Consider the following 23,746-nt stretch of genomic DNA (forward strand, 5'->3'; position numbering starts at 1 on the left):
CTACGTACCCCTCCACAACTATTTCTCCTACTGTGTGCCAGGCCCTGTTCTAGGTGCTAGGGATACACAAATGAACAAAACGAACTAGTGAGGGTGGCAAATCAGTAACAGAACATCAAATGCTTATTAGGTGACAATAAACAGGGAATGTAAAATCATCACCATCATCCATTTAAGGGCGACAGGGGTGTGGGATGAGAAGGTCGCTATTTTTTTTTAAGTTTATTTATTTTGAGAGAAAGTTGTGTGTGTGTGTGGGGGGGGGGGTTGTAGAGAGGGAGATACAGAATCTGAAGCAGGCTCCAGGCTCTGAGCTGTCAGCACAGAGCTGGACATGGGGCTCGAACTCGTCAACCACAAGATCATGACCCGAGCCGAAGTCGGAAGCTCGACCGACTGAGCCACCCAGGCACCCCCAGATGGTTGCTATTTTAAATGGGGTCATCCCAGGGGGCAAATGTCACTGAGGAGGTGACATTTGGGCAGAGGCCTGAATAAAGGACTGAGCCCCGTGGATATTTAGAGGAAGAGTTTCAGCTAGAGGTAACAGGGTGTAAAAGCCTGTGTTAGCTTCACCATCAGGTAATTTCTCCCCTCCTTAGTAGAGAAGATATCTCTGGATACGCCCTCATGGCCCAATAGAAACAGTCACCCTTTTCCCAGTAACTTTGAGTAAAGTCCCAGGGCGGAGGCTCATTGGATCCCTTTGGGTCACATGCCTACGCTGGACCAATCACGGTGCTCCAGAAAATGGAGTGTTCTGATTGGCTACTCTGGGGCAGGGCAGGCGCAAGTATCCACCCCTTCCCCCCAAGCACTTACCTCTGTTCCGGTGTTAACCCCAGTTTAAGAAACTGAGCCCAAGCAAATAGCTTTCACGCTTTGTACTGGAATTCCTGCTTCGGATTCTCTCTCTCTCTCTCTCTCTGTCTCTCTCTGTCAAAAATAAAAACTTTTTTAAAAATCACAAATTTCAACATCCAGAATGTTGTTTTATCAACATGCCAGAATATATGTATGGTATATATCGTCTGGCCACACTGCCTAGCACTGCGCACTCAACCGCCAGTCGCTATTATGATTATTTATTCCTACCCAGACTGGGAAGAGATGTTGATTAGCACGATAATACCAGTATGTTACATTTTTGGAATATTTGCTATGTGCCAAACCGGATTTGATAGATGAGAAGGCTGAAGCTCAGATAAGCCACCTGTCCAGAGTCACACAGTAAGAAAGTGCAGAAACCGGCACTGTCCCTGACCCCCAAGCAGTCGCGGGGTCTCTAAGGGCCCCGCCCCCTCCCGCCGGGGCGGCAGGGCGGCCGCCTCCGGCTTATCTCGGCCCAGGCTGCGTGTGGTCCCGCCCCCTCGGGGGAGCTGCCACTTGGAGGCGCCTGGCCGGGAAGGGCCTGGTCAGCTGCTGACCCAGCTGTGGATTGTGCCAGGGGCGGAAGGGGAGCAGGGGCCCTGCGCCCCCCGTGGCGGGGGTTGCATCATGGATCACCTCTGGGCGCCCCTCTGGCCTGGAGTCGGCTCTCTCTGTCTCTTGCTCGCTGGGGCCGCCTGGGCTCCCCCACCCAACCCCCTGGACCCCAAGTTCGAAAGTAAAGGTAAGGATGGATCTGTGTGTAGACCCCCGCAATGGTTCCTGGAGGGCAATGCCGAGGCCTGAACTTCCAGCCTGGGTCCTGGGAGTCACGCCGGGTTCTGACCCTACAGTCTAGGATCTGGGGGCTGGGGGCTGAACCTCCTTAGAGTGGCACCTGGCGTAGCATGCTGGGGTCTAAGACTCCAGACTGTGTTGTGGGCGGGGGTGGGGGGTGTGTGGGGGTGTGGGGGGCATAAGTTTCCCGTTTTATCTTTTCAGGGAGCCTGGGACATAATAAATCCTAACGGGGCAGGGTTGGTGCTGGGTCTAGGCCTCGAAATCTAGAGTCCCCAGGAGAGGGGATCTGGCCGACCCTCCACCGGGGGAGGGAGGACAAAGCCCGCGTCGAGGCCGAGGGGCCGGGCCTCAGGCGACTGTAAACATGGTTTGTATGCGGGCGCCAGAAGCCTCGGCTTGCCGGGTCGAGGGAAGAGGCGAGGGAGGGGTTCACGGTTGGCGCTATCGGGCTGCCGGCAGCCTGCCGGGGCCGATAGGGGGCCCCGCCTTCTCCGCACACGTCCAGTGGTTCGCCTGTCCTGGGCCGGGGCGGGGCGGGCAGCGCGGGACCGCGGCCCTCCAAGCCGCGCGCGGTCCAGCGGGTTGTGGGGTGGGCGGGGGCGTGTGTGGGAACAGTAAGGCAAGCCACCAGCGTTTCGGAGTTCGGGGCGGGGGGCACCACCTCCGCGGACCCTTCGAGGGCCCCCGCTTGGGCTAGCGAGCGAGGCGGGGCTTTTTGCTTATCGGTTCGCACAGGCGGCGGGAGGGAGGGGGAGGCTGCTGTGGCCCGAGGACTGGGCTCTCCCGACCCCCTCCCCGTGTCCCCCTCCCCCCGCAGCGGCCCTGCTGGCTGTCCGCGGTCCCGAAGAGCTTCTGTGCTTCACCGAACGGTTGGAGGACCTGGTGTGCTTCTGGGAGGAGGCGGCAAGCGCCGGGGTCGGCCCCGACAACTACAGCTTCTTCTACCAGCTCGAGTGAGTGCGACGGGGCAGGTGGAGCGCCCCCACCCTCTGAGGAGGGGGCGGGTGGGGAAGGGCTCACACTTTGGGACATCTGCTGGCGTCGGGAGCGGGAGGACACTGGTGGGACGCGAGGCCACTGGCGGTCACTGGTGGGAAGCCCCGGGGTCAGTGCCGACGCGCCCCCTAGTGGCTGGGGCCGGAACAGTCTCGCGATCTCTGTTGCGGAGCGATCGCAAACATTTGGGCAGGGACAGCACCCCTCCAAATAGGACGAAGGCGTCGCGTAGTCGGGGGCCGGACGCCCCCTGGTGGTAGTGTCCAAACCGGGCCCCAGCTCCAGGCAATGCAAACTCTCTCGCACCCCCCACCCCCAACTTGCTCCCTTCCCTCTCTGGCCCCTTGGCGCACAGGGGCGAACCGTGGAAGCCATGCAGCCTGCACCAGGCGCCCACGGCTCGCGGCGCTGTGCGTTTCTGGTGCTCGCTGCCTACGGCCGACGCGTCGAGCTTTGTGCCCTTAGAGCTGCGCGTCACAGCCGTATCCTCGGGCGCTCCACGCTATCACCGTATCATCCACATCAACGAAGTGGGTACGTGCGCAGGGAATGGGGAAATTGTCGGGTGAGGGAGTCTCGGTCACCGCCCACCTGATCAACCCCTCTCGCAGTGCTCCTGGACCCCCCCGCGGGGCTGCTGGCGCGGCGGGCCGACGAGGGCGGCCACGTGGTACTGCGTTGGCTCCCGCCTCCTGGAGCCCCCGTCGCAAGTCTGATCCGCTACGAAGTGAACATCTCCTCAGGCAACGTCGCAGGGGGCGCTCAGAAGGTGAGGCCGCCCCGACCGCCAGTCCAAAAGGCTGTGTGGTGGACAGCCCCGCCTCCCCTTCTAAATCCCGCCCCGATGGCCAGCATGGCCCCGCCTCCTGGCCTCGCCCTCCAGGCCCACCTCTGACGCCCGTCATCTCTTTGCCCAAAACACATCAACTCCCACTGACATGTCTTCCTTCCCAGTGCCTCCCAGTCCACCTGGACCCAAGCCCAAAGCCCACTTACCCCCTTGTCCCAAATACTACACCCCTTCAACATCCCGACCCTTGGCTCCCTAACCACGCCCCTAAATAGCCCGAGACCGCCCCCTCCTCCCTGGACCTCCGTCCTGATTGGCCCGAGCCTTCCTGGAACCCGCCTCTTGCTTTCATTGCCCTTCCCCCTCACCGCAGTGTTGCGAAGCTGTCCTTCCTTTCTCTGATTGGCTCAGTGCCGCCCCCACAAGCTTTTCTCTGCTCGCCCCGCCCCTATTGACCACGCCTCTCACCCAGGCCCCGCCCCCAGGTGGAGATCCTGGATGGCCGCACTGAGTGCGCACTGAGCAACCTTCGCGGCCGAACGCGCTACACTTTTATGGTTCGCGCGCGTATGGCTGAGCCGAGCTTCGGTGGCTTCTGGAGCGCCTGGTCCGAGCCTGCGTCGCTGCTGACAGCTAGTGGTGAGGCCCCAGCTAGATGCTAGGAGGGCCTGGGGAGGAGCATGGGGTAATCCTACTATCCTGACTTCCTCCCTGCTTTGTAGACTTGGACCCTCTCATCCTGACGCTCTCACTCATCCTCGTGCTCATCCTGCTGCTGCTGGCCGTGCTCGCCCTGCTTTCCCACCGCCGGTGAGCGCCCCATTCGGGCACCTAGCCCAGACTCCAACGCACTTACGTTCTCCTTTTGCTGTGGAAAGCTAGGCTCAGAGACGGAAAGGCACTTTGCCCAGGGACACACAGTGAGGAGTCCGTGGCAGGGCTGGGATGCAAGCCAGACCATATCCAGAATCTTAGTTAAAATTCTTGGGAACATTCACCTGGTTTTCCTTGAACCTCAGCGGTTGCTCCTTTTTGAATTCCTTTGCTTGTTCCTTTTCCCAATTTCATCAACTTTTGTAAAATCCCCAGATGGGCCGCATGGAAAGATTTAACATCCTGAGTGCCTCCTGCCTCTGTTATCAAGCTCCTTAGATTATTTATGGTAGGACCAGCCATCCTGAGGTTTTTGTTATTCGTAGCTCATACTATGTGGTTTCATACCCCCAAGCCTTGGCACATGCTGTTCCTTCTGCCTGCAATGCCTTTCCTGCCTTGTCTGCCAAGCAGTATTCTGTTGTCTTTAAGGGCCTTGTTTATTTATTTGGTTGGAAAATACATACTGAGTGCCAACTCTGTGCTAGGCACTGGGGAGAAAGTGGAAAACAAACATCTCTCTGACCTTGTGGATCTCAAAGCTGAGTCGAATAGCAAACAAGGGTACCAACATATACGGGAGCAGAGAGGAAAGAGAGAGAATCCCAAGCAGGCTCCATGCTGTCAGTGTAGAGCCCGACGCAGGGCTTGATCCCACAAACAATGAGATCATGACCAGAGCCAAAATCAAGAGTTGGCTGCTCAACCGACTGAGCCACCCAGGCACCCCACCAACAGATATTTGATTATCTATTGTGGTAAGTGCTATCACAGAAACAAATGGGGTGTGGGGCCGTGACAGAATGGTCAGGGAAGGCCTCTGGAAGATGATATCAGAATGGAAACCTGACGGTTGGACAAAGGCAGCCGCGAGACAATTGAAAAGGAACAGCAAGTGCAAAGGCCCCGAGGTGGGAATGAGCTTGGGAGCACTGAAGCAGCTGCCAAGAGGGTATCTCTGGCTAGAGCAGAATATATTATGAGGAAGTGGTGAATGATGAGGTGAGGGAGGTCACAGGGGTCAGAACATGCAAGGTTGTCTGCAGGGCTGTGGAGAAGAGATTGTTATTCTTTTTTTTTTTTTTTTTTAATTTTTTAACTTTATTTATTTTGAGAGGGAGAGAGAGAAAGCATACATAAGATGAAGAGGGACAGAGAGAAAGGGAGAGAGAGAGAAAGAGAGAGAGAGAATCCCAAGCAGGCTCTGCAGTCAGTGCAGAGCCCAATGCAGGGCTCGAACTCACAAACCGTGAGATCATGACCTGGGCCAAAATCAGGAGTCGGATGTTCAACCAACCGACGGAGCCACCCAGGTGCCCCCGAATTTTATTCTGAGTACATTCGGGGAATTATGGAAAAGAGTGAGAAGGGAAGTAACATAATGAACCTCCAGACAAGCCTGGTTAAGGGAGAGCACCAGGCAGTGTATGTGGAACTCCTATGCATCCTTCAAAACCCTGTTCCAGTCACCCATCTGTAGGGCCTTGCAGATGCTTCAGCCAGAGCCTCTGTTCCTCAGCCCCTATGCACTCCTCTGCCTTGTGATTATGAGGGACTAGGACTATCTGTGCCCCTGTGGCTGCTTCTTAGGGGGGTATTGGTGAGCATTCAGTGACACATACCCATGTAATTGTTTCTTGTTGGCTTCACCAGGACTCTGAAGCAGAAGATCTGGCCTGGTATCCCAAGCCCCGAGAGTGAGTTTGAGGGCCTCTTCACCACCCACAAGGGTAACTTCCAGGTAGGTGGCCTGGTTGTCCCCTCGGGGCCTGGGGTTTCCCTGCTCCTGTGGCTGAGCTGTAGGTCTCTGAGCAGGCTGGTGCTGTTTCCCCAGCTGTGGCTGTACCAGAATGAGGGCTGTCTTTGGTGGAGCCCCTGCACTCCCTTTGCAGAGGACCCACCCTCCCCGCTGGAAGTCCTCTCTGAGCGTTGCTGGGGGGCTACCCAGGCAGCGGAGCCGGGGGCAGAGGAGGGGCCCCTGCTGGAGCCGCTGGGCAGTGAACATACCCAAGACACCTACCTGGTGCTGGACAAGTGGTTGCTGCCCCGGAACCCACCCAGCGAGGATCTCCCGCGGCCTGATGGCAGTTTGGACATGGTAGCCATGGATAAAGGCTCAGAAGCCTCCTCCTGCTCATCTGCCTTGTCCCTGAAGCCTGGGCCAGAGGGGGCCTTGGGTGCCAGCTTTGAGTACACGATCCTGGATCCCAGCTCCCAGCTCTTGCGCCCAAGAGCGCTGCCCCCTGAGCTGCCCCCCACCCCACCCCACATAAAGTACCTGTACCTCATGGTGTCTGACTCTGGCATCTCAACGGACTACAGCTCAGGGGGCTCCCAGGAAGCCCAGGGGGACTCATCCACTGGCCCCTACTTGAACCCTTATGAGAACAGCCTCATCCCAGCCACTGAGCCTTCACCCCCCAGCTATGTGGCCTGCTCCTAGGACTCCAGCCCTCAGATGCTTGGGGACCCAGCGTGACCTCAAGTGCTAGCCCAGGCCCTAGACTTATTGAGCAGGGTTGGTGAGGGCTCCCTCAGGACCAGGGGCATTGCTAACCTCGGCTTTCTGCCCAATCCGTCCTGCTCAGTACAACCTTGGAGTATTTTAAAATGTATAGAGTTGTATGAGTGTATGTGTGTTTGTGTGCGTCTGTAATTTTTTCCCCCCTTTCATGACTTCTACAAAGATCCTTGTAGGCCCCATCTTTCCCTGGGCCCAGACCATAGGCAACGGGAAAAGGCCTCGGGCTCAGTCTGAAATTCTGGACCTGGCGAGATGAATAATAATCCTAATAGAATGAAGGACTCAGTACATGTTATACTAGCTGCCATAACAAAACAAAACAAAAACCCTCCTAAATATGACTGGCTTTACACATTAAATGGTTTCTCTCTCAGATTTCAATGCAAGCAGGCAGGCAGCCATTTCTAGGATGAGTCAGAAGCCCAGACCCTGCTGGTCTGTAGATGGACCCCCGGCATCTTGCTAACCAAGCAGCAAAGAGAAAACAGAAGATGCTGGGGGCCATTTTAGGGATTAGAAACAGTCCCAGGACCCCAGCTTGATCCATGGACCGTTTTGCGGGGGGGGGGGGGGGGGGGGGGGGGGGGGGGCGGAAATGCAGTTTGGCTGTGCTCCTGGGGAAGGAAAGCTGTTGCCTGAGCCTCTGGCTAGTTTCTGCCACGAATAATAATGATATCACTAAGTTAGACATGACCTAGGAAAGATGGGCATATGCAGGCCTTCTAGAAGCTCTACCAAAGCCACCCCTAGCTAAATACCCTAAAAACTCTCACACGCGTGAGCCAGGACATGTGTGCAAGAATGTTCGTAGTTGGGGCGCCTGGGTGGCGCAGTCGGTTGAGCGTCCGACTTCAGCCAGGTCACGATCTCGCGGTCCGTGAGTTCGAGCCCCGCGTCAGGCTCTGGGCTGATGGCTCAGAGCCTGGAGCCTGTTTCCGATTCTGTGTCTCCCTCTCTCTCTGCCCCTCCCCCGTTCATGCTCTGTCTCTCTCTGTCCCAAAAAAATAAATAAACTTTGAAAAAAAAAATTAAAAAAAAAAAAAAATGTTCGTAGCAGCAGATATGTCCTTTGATGAATAAATTGGGATATGGTCACCCATGGAACCATGTGAAGTAGGGAGAAAGCAGTGAACTAAAAAGTGGCCTAATCTTTTTAAAAATTTTTAACATTTATTCATTTTTGAAAGACAAAGTGCGAATAAGGAAGGGGCAGAGAGAGAGGGAGACACAGAATTTGAAGCAGGCTCCAAGCTGTCAGCACAGAGCCCGATGCAGGGCTCAAACTCATGGACCGCGAGATCATGGCCTGAGCCGAAGTCGGCCACTTAACCAACTGAGCCACCCAGGCACCCCAAAACTGGCCTAATCTTAAATGATAATGTTGAGTGGGAGAAGAAGGAAGTCTCAGAAGATTACATTTATCATGAAACTTTTTATAAAGTTCAAAACAGCAAAATTCAACAATGTTAATTGGGCATAACAGGTTCATGATAATGCTATTTTTATTTTTTTTAAGTTTATTTATTTATTTTGAGAGAGAGGGAGTGGGGGAAGGGCCGAGAGAGAGAGAGAATCCCAAGTAGGCTCCATGATGTCAGTGCAGAGCTCGACGTGGGGCTCGATCCCACGAACCATGAGATCATGACCTGAGCCAAAATCAAGAGTCCAACATTTAACCAACTGAGCCACCCAGGTTCCCTGATAATGCTACTTTTAAATGAGAAAAAACATTTTATATTCTTTAGGTCTTTGAATCTGCATGTGTCCCTGAAGTAAGTATTCCAGGCATGGGAAACTGAGGCATAGAGAGGTTGTCACACACCAAAGATCAAGGCTGGCCTCCAGAGCTTGAACCTTTGTCTAAGCTGAGGTTACCAGCCTGGGTAGGCCACGGGGTGATTGTCATCTCTCCATTTGGTCGGAAAGCCACGCACCACTCTCTCCTAGGCCCCAGCCCACCTGGATCCAGGCAGGCTCGGAGGCGGTGCTGTCCTGGGCCTGGTGTCTCTGCCTGCAGCCAGCACTGGGCAGGGAAATACCGCTGGAGCAGTGACACCTGCAGGGCATCCCCACTGACTCCCTCCTCTTGGGTCTGTAGGGCCACAATGAGCCCACAGCCCTGGCCAGGCCCAGTCTGGTGGCTGAAGTGGGCAGCTGTGTCCAGAAGCAGCGCAGCCAGGTAGGCGGCGTCCTGGGGTCCCTGGTCTTCCACTAGGTACTCCTCAAGGCCATCCAGTAGCAGCAGGGAGGGGGCTGGACCGCGGGCCTCATGGGCAGAGCACAGAAGCTGAAGGAGTTCATGGGTTGAGGGTGGGTACTGGAAGCGGATCTTCTAGAGGTTGGAAAAAAGGAAACGGCCAGATTCAGCTCAGGAAGGCAGGCTCCAAGCTAGAGCTGCCCTGCTTCCTTGTATATACTTCCCTGCACTAGGCTCTCAGACCCCAGACAGCTGGTTCCGAGTGAAGCAGTTCAGAATGGCCGCATGCTCTTCAATTCGTACCCACTCACCACCCTTTTCTTTAATAACAAGATTTTATTTTTAAGTCATCTATGCCAAATGTGGGGCTGGAACTCAACATGCTCAAGAGTCACATGCTCTGCGCCCACCCCCGTTTTTTATCCCGCATTTATCACTGCCCAGTGTTAGCTAGGAACAAGGTATGTTTTTCTTACCAAGTATCTAAGGCAATCTTTCCACGGAAAACCTGCCCATAGCGTTCTTAGTCGGACCTCCTGATGGGCTCCAAAGGAAAAGCTGGCGTTCAAACTGGACTCAGGTTTAGCCCCACCCCTTACTCACACCCCCCCCCCCCACTAACCCCACCCGTTGGGCACCGCCTTTCTTCGCTAACTCCGCCCCCTCACCAAACGGTTTCCCAATCTTAACAAAGCTTCCTATGGTCCCGCCCCTATTATTCCGCCCCGCGCATTCATGACTCCGCCCCACAATGGCCGCTAAGGCTCGCTCTTCCTTCTTCTCCTCCATTGGTCTGTCTACCTGTCACTCAATCCTCAATTCGCCCAGTACTAACTAGCCCGCCTCCGGTCCCGCCCCTCGGTTACCTGTAGCCGCAGGGGATCGAGGGCTGCGCCAGTCCCGCGGGGCAGGCTTTGAAGAGGCCTTCGAGTCAGAAAGAGGACGGGGCCTCGGCCCTCTCCTGCCGCTTCCAGGGCTGCCGCAAATAGCAGCGCTGTCTTTCCAGACCCTGGGCCGCCGAGCAGCAGCAAAGGCGGTCCAGCCTCAGCTGTATCCTCCTCCCCGGACCTTGCTGAGGTGCCTAGGTTTAGCACCCGCCTCAGCGTCTCCGCCATTCGTAAGATACTCCTGTCCAGTCAGCGGCCCTTTCCTGCCCTTAATCCCGCCCAAGCCGAGGTCTCATTGGTTACAATGCACTTAGCGTCTCCATTGGTCCATGGATCTGCCATCAAAGTTAGATCGGCCTTTACTGGCTCCTCCCCTGGTGAAGGGGCAAATAACAGTCTGAGGGAGGAGGTATAGAGGCGCTTGAAGGAGAGATTGCCCTTCCCTTGTGCGAGTCCGCTGAAGGAAGCAACGCGAATATTACTATTGTGAATTAATCAGCTAATTAGACACATACGAGGGTTGAGAGTTGGAGGAAGCAGGCCCGAATCACTGACACATTTCTTAAAGTCTCCTAGCCTCAGTCTGCTCACCTATAAAATGGAGCTCGTGATATCTCAGAGGACTATTGTGATGGGAATGTTGTCTGTGTGTGTTTCTGCTGATGTCACCCAATGACAACTGAGGAAGTGAGGGAGGGAGGCACTTGTATGCTTGTTTCTCCCTCTGCACCTTAGTATCTGCACAAGCTGTGTTGGAGGCTTGCAGGCTCAGGAACATTCACGTGCAAAACATCAGCAGCCGTCTCTGAGGGTCTGTGAGAAGAGGAATCTCAACCGGTTTCCTTATTGGCCTGGGGGCTCCTTGGGTTTTGCTTGGAATAAGTGGGGTGGGCATGACCATAGATCAAAGAAGCACCAGGAGAGACAAAAAGACAGGGGGTGGGAGACTAAGGGACAGCCAAGGCAGGGGACCTTGTTTGTCTTGTTCACTTAGGTGTCTCCAGCGCCCAGAACAGTGACTAGATGGTTGCAGATTTTCAATATATGCTTGTTAAATGAATGAGTGAAGAAAGGAAGATAGGATTTTTGAGAAACTGGGAGAGGAGAAACACGGTGAGTGGTTAAGTGAGGGTTGGCTGGGTCTCCTCACCCAGACCTCGCCCCAGAGCTGCCACTCACCCCTGTTGCCCTGGCAACTCTCTCCTGGTAACTTCAAAGTGGTGCTGTTGCCAGGAGACACAGGGGCGGGGTGGAACTGATATTTCCTGGGCTTTCTCTCTCCCTCTGGGGCCAGAAAACAGATCCGCCACATCCCGCAATACATCCACCCACACAGCTGGGCACCTCACACACCCCCCCTTACACACGTGTGCGCGCGCACACCCACACGCATCTCTGCCTATATTCCACTTTCAAAAGCCCCATCACCCACATGCTCACAGCCCTATCCTAACACAAAACATCCCATACACACTTTCTCTCACTCTTATGTCCCCACACTCCTTCCCTTGCACACACACAAGAACACACTCTGATACAACCATACCATTGCTATTACACACGCACACGCACACACCCAGACACATTTCCTTAGCTAATGTGACTGCAGCTCTTTACACACACACACACACACACACACACACACACACACACCACCGTGTTGCATTCCTTGTCAGAGGCATCACCTCAATCCCCCCGCAGCAGATGCACAACCATGATTCACCTCACTTCGCAACACTCCAAATGCACAAACACCCAGTAGTGACACGTATATCACGTCGTCGTGCAGTTACGTACACAAGAGCATGTCCAACACAGCCCCATTGCACTCACTATTCCCTTGCTGAGGGAACTCAGCTCCCAAATATCCCTGTGGCTCATTTTCCCACACCATTCAGGTCATGGTCAAATATCACCTCGTTACAGAGGCTTTCCCTGATCACCTGTGTAACATTGCACGCCCTACACTTTTTAACGGCTTCACCGTCTTTGTTTTCAAATAACTTATCATTTCCAATGTCTTGTTCTTCTTGCCTGTCTCCTCACTAGAATGTCAGCTCCACCAGGGAGGTTCTTTCTTTTGTTCACTGCTGGGCCCCCAGCTCCTAGAACAGTACTCAGCACACAGCAGGTGCTCATAAGTGTAGACTGAGTACGTTGGCAGAGATGCAGAGGTTTGGCATGTTTCTTGTACACACAGTACTTCTTTCTTTTCTCAGAAGCCTGTCTTCATATCCCGATGGAAGGACTTTTACCACAGAGAAGGTCCTGGGAGGGAGGACCAAAGGGTGAGGAGACTGGGGAGTAGATATCTCAGTCAGTCTGTGTTTCTCCCTTGTTTTTCAGCGTCACGTGATTAAATAATTCATTTAACAAAATTTTATTGAGGACCTACTGTGTGTCGGACCCTGTTTTAGGCCCTGGGGCTTCAGCAGTAAAAAGACAAAGAAGTCTCTGTCCTCGTGGACCTGACACCCTAGTGAGGGGGAAGATAATGGCCACTAAGCATAAAGAGGAGTTTAAGTAGTCTATGAGTGGATGATAAGTGTATGCAAAAAATTTTGCCCGGGGGGGGGGGGGGGGGGAAAGCTGAAAGGACCAGTTGTTTGTTTCTTGCCATTTTAAAGAGGGTGGTGGAGGGGGCAGGTCTCAATGAGAAGGTGACGTTTGAGAAGAGGCTTGAAGGAGCTGAGAGAGTAAACCATGTAGAGCACGGAGGGAGAGCATTCCAAGTGGAGGCACCTGCAAGTGCAAAGGCCCTGAGACACTGGGAGCACTTTGACTTTTACCAGGATGCATGGGAACCAGCCATGAGAGGTTTTGAGCAGAGGTAGGTTGTGGTCTGACTTGCATGATAAACCAGAATTCAGTTTTGGTTGAGTTGAGTTTGAGATTCTGTGAAGCGTACAGGGCATGTCAACAAATCTTTTGAGTAAGTACATATACCTTGGTCTGGGTTTTCTACCTAAAATTATCCATCCTGGGATGGGGTGTGGACAAGGTAAGGTCGGCCGTCTCCACCCCCTCTAGCAGGCCCAAACACTTCTTTGTGTCCGGCGGCCTTCACTTTACCCTTTCTTAGCCAGCACTTGGTTTCAGAACCACGGACAGCGCTAGCTGGGTTGGCTGGAACGCTGTCCGCTGTGCTGAAGTTTTGCTTCTTTCCTGGCCCGTGTGGAGGTAGCTGTGTAACAGAAGGAACCAAGGTCTCAGGGGTGGGATCCCTGGAAATAGAAGCTCTGTTCGGTGAAGAAGAGGGCTCCGTGATTCTCTCTCTCCTCTGCCTTAAGCCCTCTCATGCCCCCATATAATTCCCCATGGCCCACAATCAGCCCTGCCGCCTACCCCACCTCCTCTCCTATCTGCCCCCTGCCTCGTTCAGCTCCAGCTGCACAGGTCTCCTCACTGGTCCCTGAACACAGGGGGTTGGTTTCCACCTCAGAGCTTTGGTGCTTGCTGTTCCCTCTGCCTCAAACGTTCCTTCCCCCCTGCCTATTTACATGGCTCTCTCCCTCCCTCTTCATGCTTTTGTTTGTTTATAAGCAGGCTTCACGCCCAGCATAGAGCCCAGCTCAGGGCCTGAACTCTTTATATCTACCTACCTATCTATATTTTATTTATTTTTTAACTAGTCTTCATGCTCAGTGCAGAGACCAACATGGGACCTGAACTCATGACCCTGAGATCAAGACCTGAGCTGAGATCAAGAGTCAGATGCTTATCCAACTCAGCCACTCAGGCTCCCCTTTATGCCTCTTTAAATTGCAAGCTCTGTTCCCATCCCAAAGGTGTCCATTGTCCTCTCTAGCTTGAATTTTCTCCTATCGCTTGTCAATATCTAATGTATCAGAGATCCCAAACCCTGACCTAAATCCTTGATCCTAGAATTTGGAATTCAGAATTCTTCAGATCTTTTTTGAAAGGTACTATGGTATAAATACTATGTATTGCATAACATCCTAGTGGGGCCTGGGATAACATCTCAAAATCAAACAATTTCCTTTATCTGCAATGAAACATGAGAATATTCAAATCAAAAGGCACCTGGGTGACTCAAATGATTAAGCCTCCAGTTCTCGATTTTGGCTCAGATCATGATCTCACAGTCCATGGGTTCAAGCCCCACATCGGGCTCTGCACTGATAGCATGGAGCCTGCTTGGGATTCTCTCTCTCCCTCTCTATTAAAAATAAATAAATAAACTTTATTTAAAAAAGAATATTCACATAAAGTTCAGTAAATAAAAGCTATAATAACTGTATGTCAGTAAAGGTCAGGCTTTGCCAAATGAGCTATGAAAGAAGTTTGGTTTTCAGACATTTTTGAAATTCGGAGTTGTGACTCTGTGTCTAGTGTATTTATCTTGTTGTCTGTCTCTCACATATTAGAATATTAGCTTCCTGATGGCAGAAATTTGTGTCTCTTCTGTTCACTGCTACAACCTCTGTGCCTAACTACACAGAACCTGGCACACAGTACCTGATCCATAGTGTTTGTTGAATGAATGAGTGAATGAGTGAGTGAATGAATGAATGAATGAATGAATGAAATAAGGGGGGAAGGGAAGCAGATAACCCTTTCCTGGCTCCGGGATAACTCCATGGCCCGAATGGCCTGTCTGAAGCCCCTCAGACCTGCAGTGGGTTGTGGGGAGGTCTGTACCTCCATGCCCCTCCTACCCTCCTGGTTTCCACTGGGTCCTCAAGGGTTGGGTCTCAGCACAACCTCACAGTCAGAACCCTTGCTCTCATCCATGAATCCAGGTTTTGGCATGGGGGTCCTAGTGCCCTCACCCTATTCCCCAGGTCCTCTGCACCTGACCATAGTAAAAAACAGGCCAACTGCCTGGAGGAGGCGGTCGTGTGAGGCTGCTCACCATGTGTTTGTGTGCCTTACATGTGGCACTGTCTGCGTTTGACAGATGAAGAAACAAGAGAACGGAGAGGTTAATTAACTTTCTTGAAGTCACGCGACCAGGAAATGCTGAGCCAGGATTTAAACCCAAGCCGCTGGCTCAATGGCCCCACACTGCTTTTTCCACATCCCTCTCAGATACGCTGTGACAATAAACCCTCGCCCAACCTCACCTACAGACCCACAATTAAAGTCTTCCACACCCCGACACCTGGGGGAGGAGGAAGGCAGGTGGCCAAACTTCTGTTACAAACAGGTCTTTATTAAAGATAAGGTGGGGGCAGGAAAGGGGGGCAGTATCTCCTCTGCCCACTGCCTTTGGCTGCCTGGGGCAGGGGAGCCCTCTCTGCTCCACCCATGCCCCCCATGATGGCACATCTGCATGAGGCTGGAGCCCGGGGTGGGGGGCAGTGTAAAGAACAGGGACAGACTCCAAGGCAAAAAAAGTCCCTCCCACAGCCCTAATAACAGAGGGGTTTGAGGTGACCTGGGCACAGACAAGGGGAGAGACAGCACCCTGAACCCCAAAACCTCTGAACTGGGGCAAGCCCTGTGTAAGTTGGGAGTTAGGAGGGACTGAGTGAGAGGTTGCACATGGGGGAGGGGCTGAGAGAGGAAGGGGTGCTCCAAGAACCCTGCCACGGGGGAGCCTGCCCCCCATTCTCCAGCTGGACTCTCTGATTCTGAGAGAGGACCCAATGACACAGGATGACCCCATCTCCCTCCTCTCCTCTACACATGCTTAGACATTGGCGGTCCCCCATTGACTGGAATCATACCCACCCATCCTAGAAGTTCTGAAAACCAAGGACTCCTATTGGTTGTTCAGACACTGAACACAAACTGGAGTTACCCTCTTGCCTGAGGATTCTAAGACGTGAGGGGAGGCTCCATTGGCTGGAGTAAACTCCTTTTGAGTAGAAGTTTTAGAACTGGGGACTCCCATTGGCTCAGCAATGGCCAATGGGGTCAGGTTTGGGCCCTAAAAGAGCCATCCTGGGGGCAAGGGCCCACCTCCCAGTTATGCCCACTTGGATGTTCCAGAGGGCAAGAGAGGCAGGGGCCCCCCAAATGTCCTTCCAGCCAGCCTCTAACATCTAGGCCTGGCTGGTTTGTGCACAGGGGGCTTTGGCACTCACATGGCACACGCACACTCACGTGTGGCAGGGAAGGAATGGGGACCTGGAAGATTCTGGGTGGGTGGTGGGGCCTCACAACAGGTGGTCACGGCTGGCAAACAGGTAAGGGCTGAAGTTGTCCCGGTGGAAGGGGGAGGGATAGAGTCCACTAAGGGTGTACAGGTCCCGAAGCAGGGGTGTGGGCAGAAGCAGCTTCCGACCACGTCCACCACCCCCACCCGGCCCCCCAGGCCCAGGGGAGGAGGGTGAGGGGCCCTGGCTGGGGGTTGGTGCTGGCAGGGGCAGGGGCAGAGGCAGGGGCGTCGGCTCAGACCTCAATCGAGGGCGGGGCACACGGGGCGACGAACACATGGCTGGAGCCCTGGAGGACACGCAGCTGGGGATCAGGTGGCCACGGCGGGCACAGTTCTGCGACTCTGGGGGTCAGGGTCAGAGGTCAGGGGATCAGAAAGCTTGGGAGGGGGCCACGAGAGCATAGGCGAGACCTCTGTGGCAGTGACTGGGACCTGGCAGTCCCCCCGGTTATCCCCCCACCCCCTCGACACTCACTGGATGGGGTGAGCCGTGCCGGTGTCGAATGCGGCCTGCAGGCCTCGGGTTCCTGAGACAAAGAGGCAGAGGGAAGGGGCTAGCGGCCCCCTGGGCCCCACCGGCCACAGCCATGAGGGGCTCTTTGGGCAGAGAGCCCAATGGAAAAGACAACTAGAGTTTTCCAGATTAACCATGACACATTCTTCTATTTTGTGTGACTGTCCCCCAGGACCTAGGTCCACAAAGACGAGCAATTCCTTTATCTCCCTGTGGCCCAGAGACCCCCACCTCTTGCCCGAATTCCTTGCCTCCTTGGTCCCCCTCCACCCACCACCCTCTCCAGCCGGGAGCAGACCCCGGCCCCCCTTACCTGGGCCACACTTAACTTTTCGAGGGGGCTGTCCATGGTGGGGGCTTGGCCCAGGTCTTCCCAGGGGGAGAACCTTCGGCCAGAGGGCCGCCGGCTCTGGAAGTTGTGTACAACGCAGGTGACCTGGGGCAGAGGGAGAGGTGCATTCGAAGCCTGAAGCCAATATGTAGGCATTGTGTAAATACCATCCCCAGTTTTCAGATCGGGAAACTGAGGCTCAGTTAACCTCAGTTAACATTTTAGCAGTACATTTATGTGCCAGGCCCTGTTCTTTCTACTTTACTAAGAGGTAGGTACTATTATTATTTATCCCACAGGGCCACGACTAGGGCGAGACAAATAAAGCTAAGTCGTGCAAGGACAGGATCTGATCCTGTCTTTAAGTTTTCGATGCTTGGGACATGTGTTTTTGCACTCATTGTGATTTTTAAAAATATTTCATTAAGACATTATCTTCCTTGATTACTGAGTGTTTTGGTGCCCCCTTAAATTCTGCATTCATAGCGAGGACCTCACTCTACTTACCCTCGTCCTGTTATCCCATTTCACAGATGAGAAGAACATCTAGGCAGGGTGAGGGTAAGGGACTTGCCCAAGGTCACACAGAGGCCACACCCTTCACTATCATGTGGTCCTGCTTCTTGGGTCAGAGCTGACAGAGGGTCTCCCGTATCGGGATGGATGGATGGCTCACCAGAAAGGTTGCGATGGCAGCGCCTGTCAGGAAGCCGGCCAGCACGTCAGACCAGTGGTTGCGGTACTCGGCCACGCGGACCACGCCCACCAGGAAGGCGGGGCACAGCAGGGCCAGGCAGAGCGAGGGTTTGACCAGGCGGGAGCCCTTCACTCGGAACACAAGCGTCACGTACATCTGCAGGAGCCAACCAGTCAGGGGACACAGTGCAGTTTGCCGAACCCGGATACGGCATTCCGGGCTGGGGGGCGTGGCCAGAATCTCTAGGAACGGGCGTTGGGGCAAGAGGCTGCGGCCAGGGGCTCCAGGGAACAGAATCAGGGGAACGGGAGTTCGGGAATGGAGTCGTGAACTCCCAGTGGGCCCTTGGAGGGATGGGGGAGTGGCCAGGGCACCAAAGAGCAGAGGACAGAGTCTGGGGCCCAGGTCTCCCCAGGACCAGTCAGAGACAGGGGAAGACGCTTGCTAGGTTAACACAAAGCTTCAGGCCCAAAGGGTGTAGTCAAGGCTCAGGGGGCAGGTCCAAGAACTCCAGGAGGTGGAATCCCCAAAGCCCCGGACCACTGACAAGACTAGAAGCTAGTCATGAACACCAGAAAAAGGAGTCAAAGCAACAGGAGGTGCGAACCAGGGAAAAGCAGGGGACAAAGGAAGTCCCAGTGGGTCAAGTCAGGGACATGGCCACATCAACAAAGGGCAAGGACAAAAAGGCTCCAGGGGACCAAGTTGAAAGCACCTCTGTCCAGTCTCCCAGCCAGTATCTAGCACCTGTAGCATCATGGGGACATGGCTAGGTTCCCGGAAACGGAGTCCAGTGTTCCAGGAACAGCGTTTTGGTCCCGCAGGGCGGAGCCAACGGCCTCCTTTGAGTACAGCGTTCCTGGGTCAGGCAGCGTGGCCAGACCCAAAAGGGGCAGTCACGAACACAGCAATAAGCTCAGACTCTGGGACCGGCCATCCAGAGGGGTGGGGCCACCCTAGGGACCGTGTCACAGCACCGGGGCATGACCTTACCCTGGGAAGGAATCAGAGGCTCCAGCCCAGGGTGGCCTCCTGCCCACTGGCCGCCCCCCCCCCACTTTTGTGCCCCTATTTTGGGGCTCACCGCTGTGTAGGTGACCGCGTAGGCGCAAAGGGCAGCATCCTTGCAGGGGAAGGCACGGCGCGCAGCGGCCACCAGGCTGGGGCTGCCGGCACAGGCACCCTGGTCGGTGACGAAGCGGTCGGGCCCCGGCCTGTCGGGCGAAGGCGGTGGGCAGCCCAGGGCCGTGTAGTTGGGGCGACACACGGACAGGAAGTGCGGTGTGGGGTTTCCGGTCACCACCTGCCCAGCGTTGGCGAAGATGGTTGTGGTGAAGAGGCCGAAAGAGTAGACCCCTGGGGGTGGGGTGGGAGACAGGGTTCATGCTGGGCCCCTGAGATGCCAGGGGCCCGCCTCCTGCGAGCCCCTATGGCTCATCTGGGCGTCCTGTCTCCTTGCTGCTGCGACCGTCATTAAACCGCAGCTGAGAATCCCTCTAAAGCCACATCACATTACAGCTGGGCCAAGGTCCTCTTCCCTTGATGGCACTCTGAGCATCTTGCCTCTCTCTTGGATTGCTGCTGTATCAGGAGGGGGTCCGCCCCTGGGACCCCCATATATCCAGGCCCAGGACCCCTCAACAGCATTACATCAGGATTGGGCCTATGCCTGGAACCTCCTAGGACTATCCTGATGGCATTTCTGGGCCTTTCTGCACCTGTCCTGGACTCACTGAGTCGATCACTTTTTCCCCGGACGAACAATTAGCCAGAGCTGTATCTGTAGCCTTCTGTCACAGACGCCACCGTTTGGGATGAGCTCTGCCCCTCTCCTACATTTCTCCGCCACTTGTGGCTGGGATCGCCCTTAAAGCACAGCGGGATCTCACCGTCCTGTTCAGGGTGCGGTGGAAGGTGGGATGGTATTTGGGCTGGGCCTGTGTCCCCCTTTTTTGCCTTGAGATTCTCCCTGTAGCAATCTGGGAGCCCTCCGGGTTGCCATCATGGTTGGCTTAGGCCCCACCCATGTCCCTAGAACCTCCATCATGCCTGGCCTCAGCCCAAGTCCCCTTTTGCTCCAGGAAGTCACCGTCATGAGAGTTCTAGGCCCTCTGCCCTATAAACTTCTTATTATGGCTGAATCTGGCCCATGTTTCCTTTGCACAGCCGACCGGCCGGCCATGTCACTCACCCAGGAAGCGGACCAGCCTCCGCAGTGGGGGACTGAAGCGGCAGCAGGCCCCTGACACGATGGTGCTCTCCCCGATGATGGGGACGGCGGAGGGTGGCGCGGGGAAAAAGGCACGCGCCAGCTCCCCCAGCAGGATCTGTGGGCAAGATCAAGGCAGGGTCTTCCTGGCCTTCAAATCCAACCCTCCCCCCACCCCAACACCTCCACCTCGCCCTCCCGCTGCCTGGGCCTGCCCAAGGCTACCCCCAGTCTCACCGTGAGGGTGGGCCCAGCAGTGACTAGGGCATAGATGAGAGCAGGAGGCACTCGGCTGGCAGCCTCAGGCCCCGGGTAAGGCTTCGCATAGGTACTGTCATAGCAGAAGAACCCCTGGGTGTGCACGGGGAAGGTGTCCGTGAACTCCAGGCGGTAAGCGAGCAGGACCACGATGCCCAGAAGCACTGACTGCCACCCAGTCATGGCGGAGAGACAGAGAGAGAAGAGACAGGGTCAGGTCCAAGCTGGGGCCGTGGTGAGAGACAGAGATGGGGGGGGAGAGAGACAGAGAGATCAAGACTGAGAGAGATAAAAAGGGTGAGAGAGAGCGAGAGAGAGGTGGAGAATGGTCAGGGCCTGGCAGACACAAAAAGATGGAAACAGAAGTTGGGGGAGGTGGGAGAGGAGGGGAGGGGAAGGGAGAAGAGAAAGAGAAGGGACTCATAGAATGGGAAGGAAAGAGGAGATGAGATTAGGGAGAGCGAGAGTGAGGACTGGGCCAGGGCTCAGACCAGAGAGAAGGGTCAGTCGGTGGGGGGAGGACAGACCAACAGGGGAGAAGATAATAGTACAATTATCTATTGTAATTAGTTGTCATACATTATTGTCATACTAACCCTCATCCGTGAATTATAATACATTTTACCTTCATAACCACGCTAGGAGAAAGGGACTCTATGTGCCTATTTGACAGACAAGGAAACTGAGGCTCGAGAGCAGGGTATGCGAGGTACCCAGGGTTCTGCGGGAAGGATGGACAGAGCGGGATTCGAACTCTGGGAGTGTGGCTCCTGAACGCACCTCCTCCCCGCTGAGGGTCTGGGAGCGAGTCAGGGGGGCACGCAGGCGCAGGCAGAGAGTTCCCGGGTTCCTCACCTCCACGAAGACAAAGCAGGGAATGATGGAGAAACTCCTCTTCAGCTGAGGTCTCCCTCCTGCCATGGTGAAGGCCGGGCCTGCGGACGTGGGGAGGGAATGGGACGGCCAGGGCAGGGCCCAGGGGGAGGCTCTGGTCGCCTGGGCCCCTTAGGCCCCAACACTACCACAAAGGAGTCCCGGCTCCACCCACTGAGCCTCCTGGCCCGGACTCTGGACATCCAGGACGCTGCCCATCGGAGGCTCCGGCCTCCTCTGACCCAACCAGCGCTCAGCCTCTGCCAGGGATCCCAGAGGTTCTCCAGTGGTCTCCCCCGACAGCCCACGGAGGAGATTCAGACCCCATGCGTTTTAGGAGGGTCTTCCTCCTTACCCTGTAGGTCACCTCCCCTCAGCCTCTGGAAGAGGCTTCTTCCGCTTAATGGGACCCTTCCCCCACAGAGAAGGATCCATTTAGAAGGGATCTAGGCCCCCACTGGTTTTTAGGGGACCCCATCCTCTTTCTCCGTGTGCTTTATAAGGGACCCCCATGCTCCGTGGCCCCCGCCCCTCCCAGGCTCCTCCTCTAAACGCCTTCCCCCATGGCCCATAGGAGCCTCTCTCTCCTGTCCCCATGGGCTGTGCCTAACTAGTTTGGGCTGATGGCCAGGCCCTCCTTCTCTCCCAGCTGCCTCTCCCTCTCCCCCTCTTCCCAGCCTGTCTGCTTCTCTGGATCATGAGGGGGCTATCTTCTCCCAACAAGCCCCCTCTCCCCAATATGTAACCTCAGTCCCCAGCACGGAGGGGCCAACACAGCCACACCTGCTCGACCCATTCTCCCAGGCTGACCTCACCTGTGAAAAGGCCCTATGGCTTCCCACAGGCCTCCGCCACACCCACAGACTCACAGCCGCTCCTGGCGGCCAGCAGGACGGGGATGGTCAACCCCATTGCACAGAGGTGGAAACTGAGGCCCAGGAAGGTGAGGGTAGGCACTCTGGGTCCAGTGCCCCATCCACGCAGCTTGCTCTGCAGTGTGACATGTGGGGTAAGGGTCACCAGATATCTCAGATGCGCACCTGGCCACGGCCCCTCACCCTTCCAGAGACAAGACCACACGTGCTGGCATCCCTAGGGTACACAACTCAGCCACAGCCTCCGTGGCCAACACCACACACACGGCACGGCGTTTGTCCGTCCCACAAACAGGGATCCAGGGCCTGCCGGGTTTTAGGCATTTGGCTTGTGGTGAACAAGACGGGCCTGCTCATTCAGACAGGTGCCCAACACCCACTCGCACACAACGGTACACTCACACACACGGCACAGTGTGCACACGGCCTGTCACAGACACCCACACAGATCAAACAATCCCCCCCCCCCCAACACACACACACAGACTCAGGGACACAAGAGGAGGCCCTTCACACATTTCGCAGCCCTGCATACAGCCCCACACAAGCGCTCACCCCCGCCCCCCATCGTCAGGGACATACTCGCAGCACACTTCGGAGCCACATCTGAAAGAGTCACCACACACAGTGGGGGTCATTGGCCGGGCACAGCGTCACGCCCCCAATTGCCAGGCACTCAATGACAGCCACGCACATTAACCATCTCTCATCCACGCGGACACTCATAGGAGACGATGTCATCCACCAGCTCAGCCACACGGCTACACAAGGGCACATATACGGACCGTGACACGGATTTGCACGCCGAGCCACACAAGAGAAGCGCGTGATCACCGCCACACTGAAACATAGAAATGGGCCCCCCCACACCATCAGGAGGAACACACAATGGCAGTCATGTGCACACAACCACACAGCCACACACACCCTCAGAGTGATACCCCGTGATGACAGCCACACAACGACAGCCCCAAGAGACAGTCACAGGCGCGCCACACAGGCATCGCCAAAGCCACACAATTGCAGTTACACAACCACACACTGATACAGAATGACAACCACACAATCACAGTCACCCTCACCACCGCCGCTTGGCTTCTCGGGTCCAGGGTCCCCTCTCCACGCTCCCCTCCCCGAACCCGGTCCGCGAGCCCCAGCTCACTGCCTCCCCTCCCCCTCCCTGGGCTGGACCCACAGGGGACCCGACCCGCAGGAACTGAACCTTGGCCAGACAGACAGACCGAGGATCGGAAGCCCGCGAGGGGTGGGGGGGGGGGGGAGCAGGGGGCGCCCCAAGCCCCTCTCCCTCACCGGGTCGAGGCTGTCACCGCCTGAGCCCCCGCTCCACTTAGAAGTCACCCGGGCAGCAGGACGAACAGACGGACGGCAGGCCCGGCGGGCGGACGCGGAGATGGGAGACTCCGTCGGCCCCGCCGAGCCGCGCAGACTCAGCGAAGGGGCGAGGGGCGGGGCCTCCGGGCGCCTCATTTGCATAACCCTGTGAGGCGGGGACTCGAGGCGTCTTATCAGCATGGTCGGGCGGGGCCACCACCGTTGCTCTTGGGGACCCAGAGCGTTAGAACAAATTCGGGAGGGAATGAGGGCTGCAGGTGGAGGGAGAACTAGGTGGTGGGGGCGCTGAGGGGAAGAGGAGGGCAGGGTGTGAGAGGGTGACCCTGGGCCTCGACCCTCTCCCGGTGCCTCAGTTTCCCCTTTGGGGCAGTACAGGCAGCAGGCTGGATGGCCTGGCCCCCCCCCCCCCCCCGAAAGGAACTCTGGTGGCTAGTATAACGAGCCTGTCTGGACACTCTTATCTGGACAGACTGACCCCTGACTTTGTTACATACTAAATCTGGCCTCACTCTGTCCCCTGACCCTAAGCCTACATATCCTGAACAGCCTCTGGGGTCTCCACACCGCCCCCAAC

At 55.8% G+C, this 23,746-nt stretch overlaps 3 protein-coding genes across 6 annotated transcripts; 1 reads left to right on the forward strand and 2 right to left on the reverse strand.

The window, feature by feature from the left end:
- Window positions 1-1,397: 1,397 nt before the first annotated feature.
- Window positions 1,398-6,960, forward strand: EPOR (erythropoietin receptor). Of its 2 annotated transcripts, XM_086699031.1 has the most exons (9): window positions 1,490-1,612; window positions 1,870-2,035; window positions 2,486-2,621; window positions 3,130-3,198; window positions 3,276-3,433; window positions 3,940-4,093; window positions 4,177-4,264; window positions 5,981-6,068; window positions 6,162-6,960. In XM_086699031.1, exons 2-9 carry the CDS (start codon window positions 2,033-2,035, stop codon window positions 6,768-6,770), a joined length of 1,305 nt encoding a protein of 434 aa, XP_086555157.1. In that variant the 5' UTR covers window positions 1,490-1,612; window positions 1,870-2,032; the 3' UTR covers window positions 6,771-6,960. The 2 variants fall into 2 exon arrangements, with proteins under 2 accessions (XP_086555156.1, XP_086555157.1); XM_086699030.1 differs by lacking the exon at window positions 1,870-2,035 and having other exon boundaries at window positions 1,398-1,612; window positions 3,020-3,198.
- Window positions 6,961-8,263: 1,303 nt separating this feature from the next.
- On the reverse strand, window positions 8,264-10,187 carry SWSAP1 (SWIM-type zinc finger 7 associated protein 1). Of its 2 annotated transcripts, XM_025916514.2 has the most exons (3): window positions 9,915-10,187; window positions 9,525-9,584; window positions 8,264-9,183 (listed from the first exon to the last, which is right to left on the reverse strand). In XM_025916514.2, the coding sequence occupies exons 1-3, from the start codon at window positions 10,161-10,163 to the stop codon at window positions 8,680-8,682; spliced, it is 813 nt and encodes a 270-aa protein (XP_025772299.1). In that variant the 5' UTR covers window positions 10,164-10,187; the 3' UTR covers window positions 8,264-8,679. The 2 variants fall into 2 exon arrangements, with proteins under 2 accessions (XP_025772299.1, XP_086555167.1); XM_086699041.1 differs by lacking the exon at window positions 9,525-9,584 and having other exon boundaries at window positions 9,915-10,181.
- Window positions 10,188-15,090: 4,903 nt separating this feature from the next.
- PLPPR2 (phospholipid phosphatase related 2) lies at window positions 15,091-23,701 on the reverse strand. Of its 2 annotated transcripts, none has more exons than XM_086699039.1 (10): window positions 23,131-23,701; window positions 21,760-21,934; window positions 20,927-21,006; window positions 20,051-20,239; window positions 19,796-19,931; window positions 18,689-18,960; window positions 17,584-17,760; window positions 16,890-17,012; window positions 16,538-16,589; window positions 15,091-16,404 (listed from the first exon to the last, which is right to left on the reverse strand). In XM_086699039.1, exons 3-10 carry the CDS (start codon window positions 20,990-20,992, stop codon window positions 16,061-16,063), a joined length of 1,359 nt encoding a protein of 452 aa, XP_086555165.1. In that variant the 5' UTR covers window positions 20,993-21,006; window positions 21,760-21,934; window positions 23,131-23,701; the 3' UTR covers window positions 15,091-16,060. The 2 variants fall into 2 exon arrangements, with proteins under 2 accessions (XP_086555165.1, XP_086555166.1); XM_086699040.1 differs by having other exon boundaries at window positions 16,132-16,404; window positions 16,906-17,012.
- Between the last annotated feature and the right edge of the window lie 45 nt (window positions 23,702-23,746).

Source organism: Puma concolor, chromosome A2, assembly GCF_028749965.1.
Source record: "Puma concolor isolate L17-30 chromosome A2, mPumCon1.1.hap2, whole genome shotgun sequence".
NCBI lineage: Eukaryota > Metazoa > Chordata > Mammalia > Carnivora > Felidae > Puma > Puma concolor.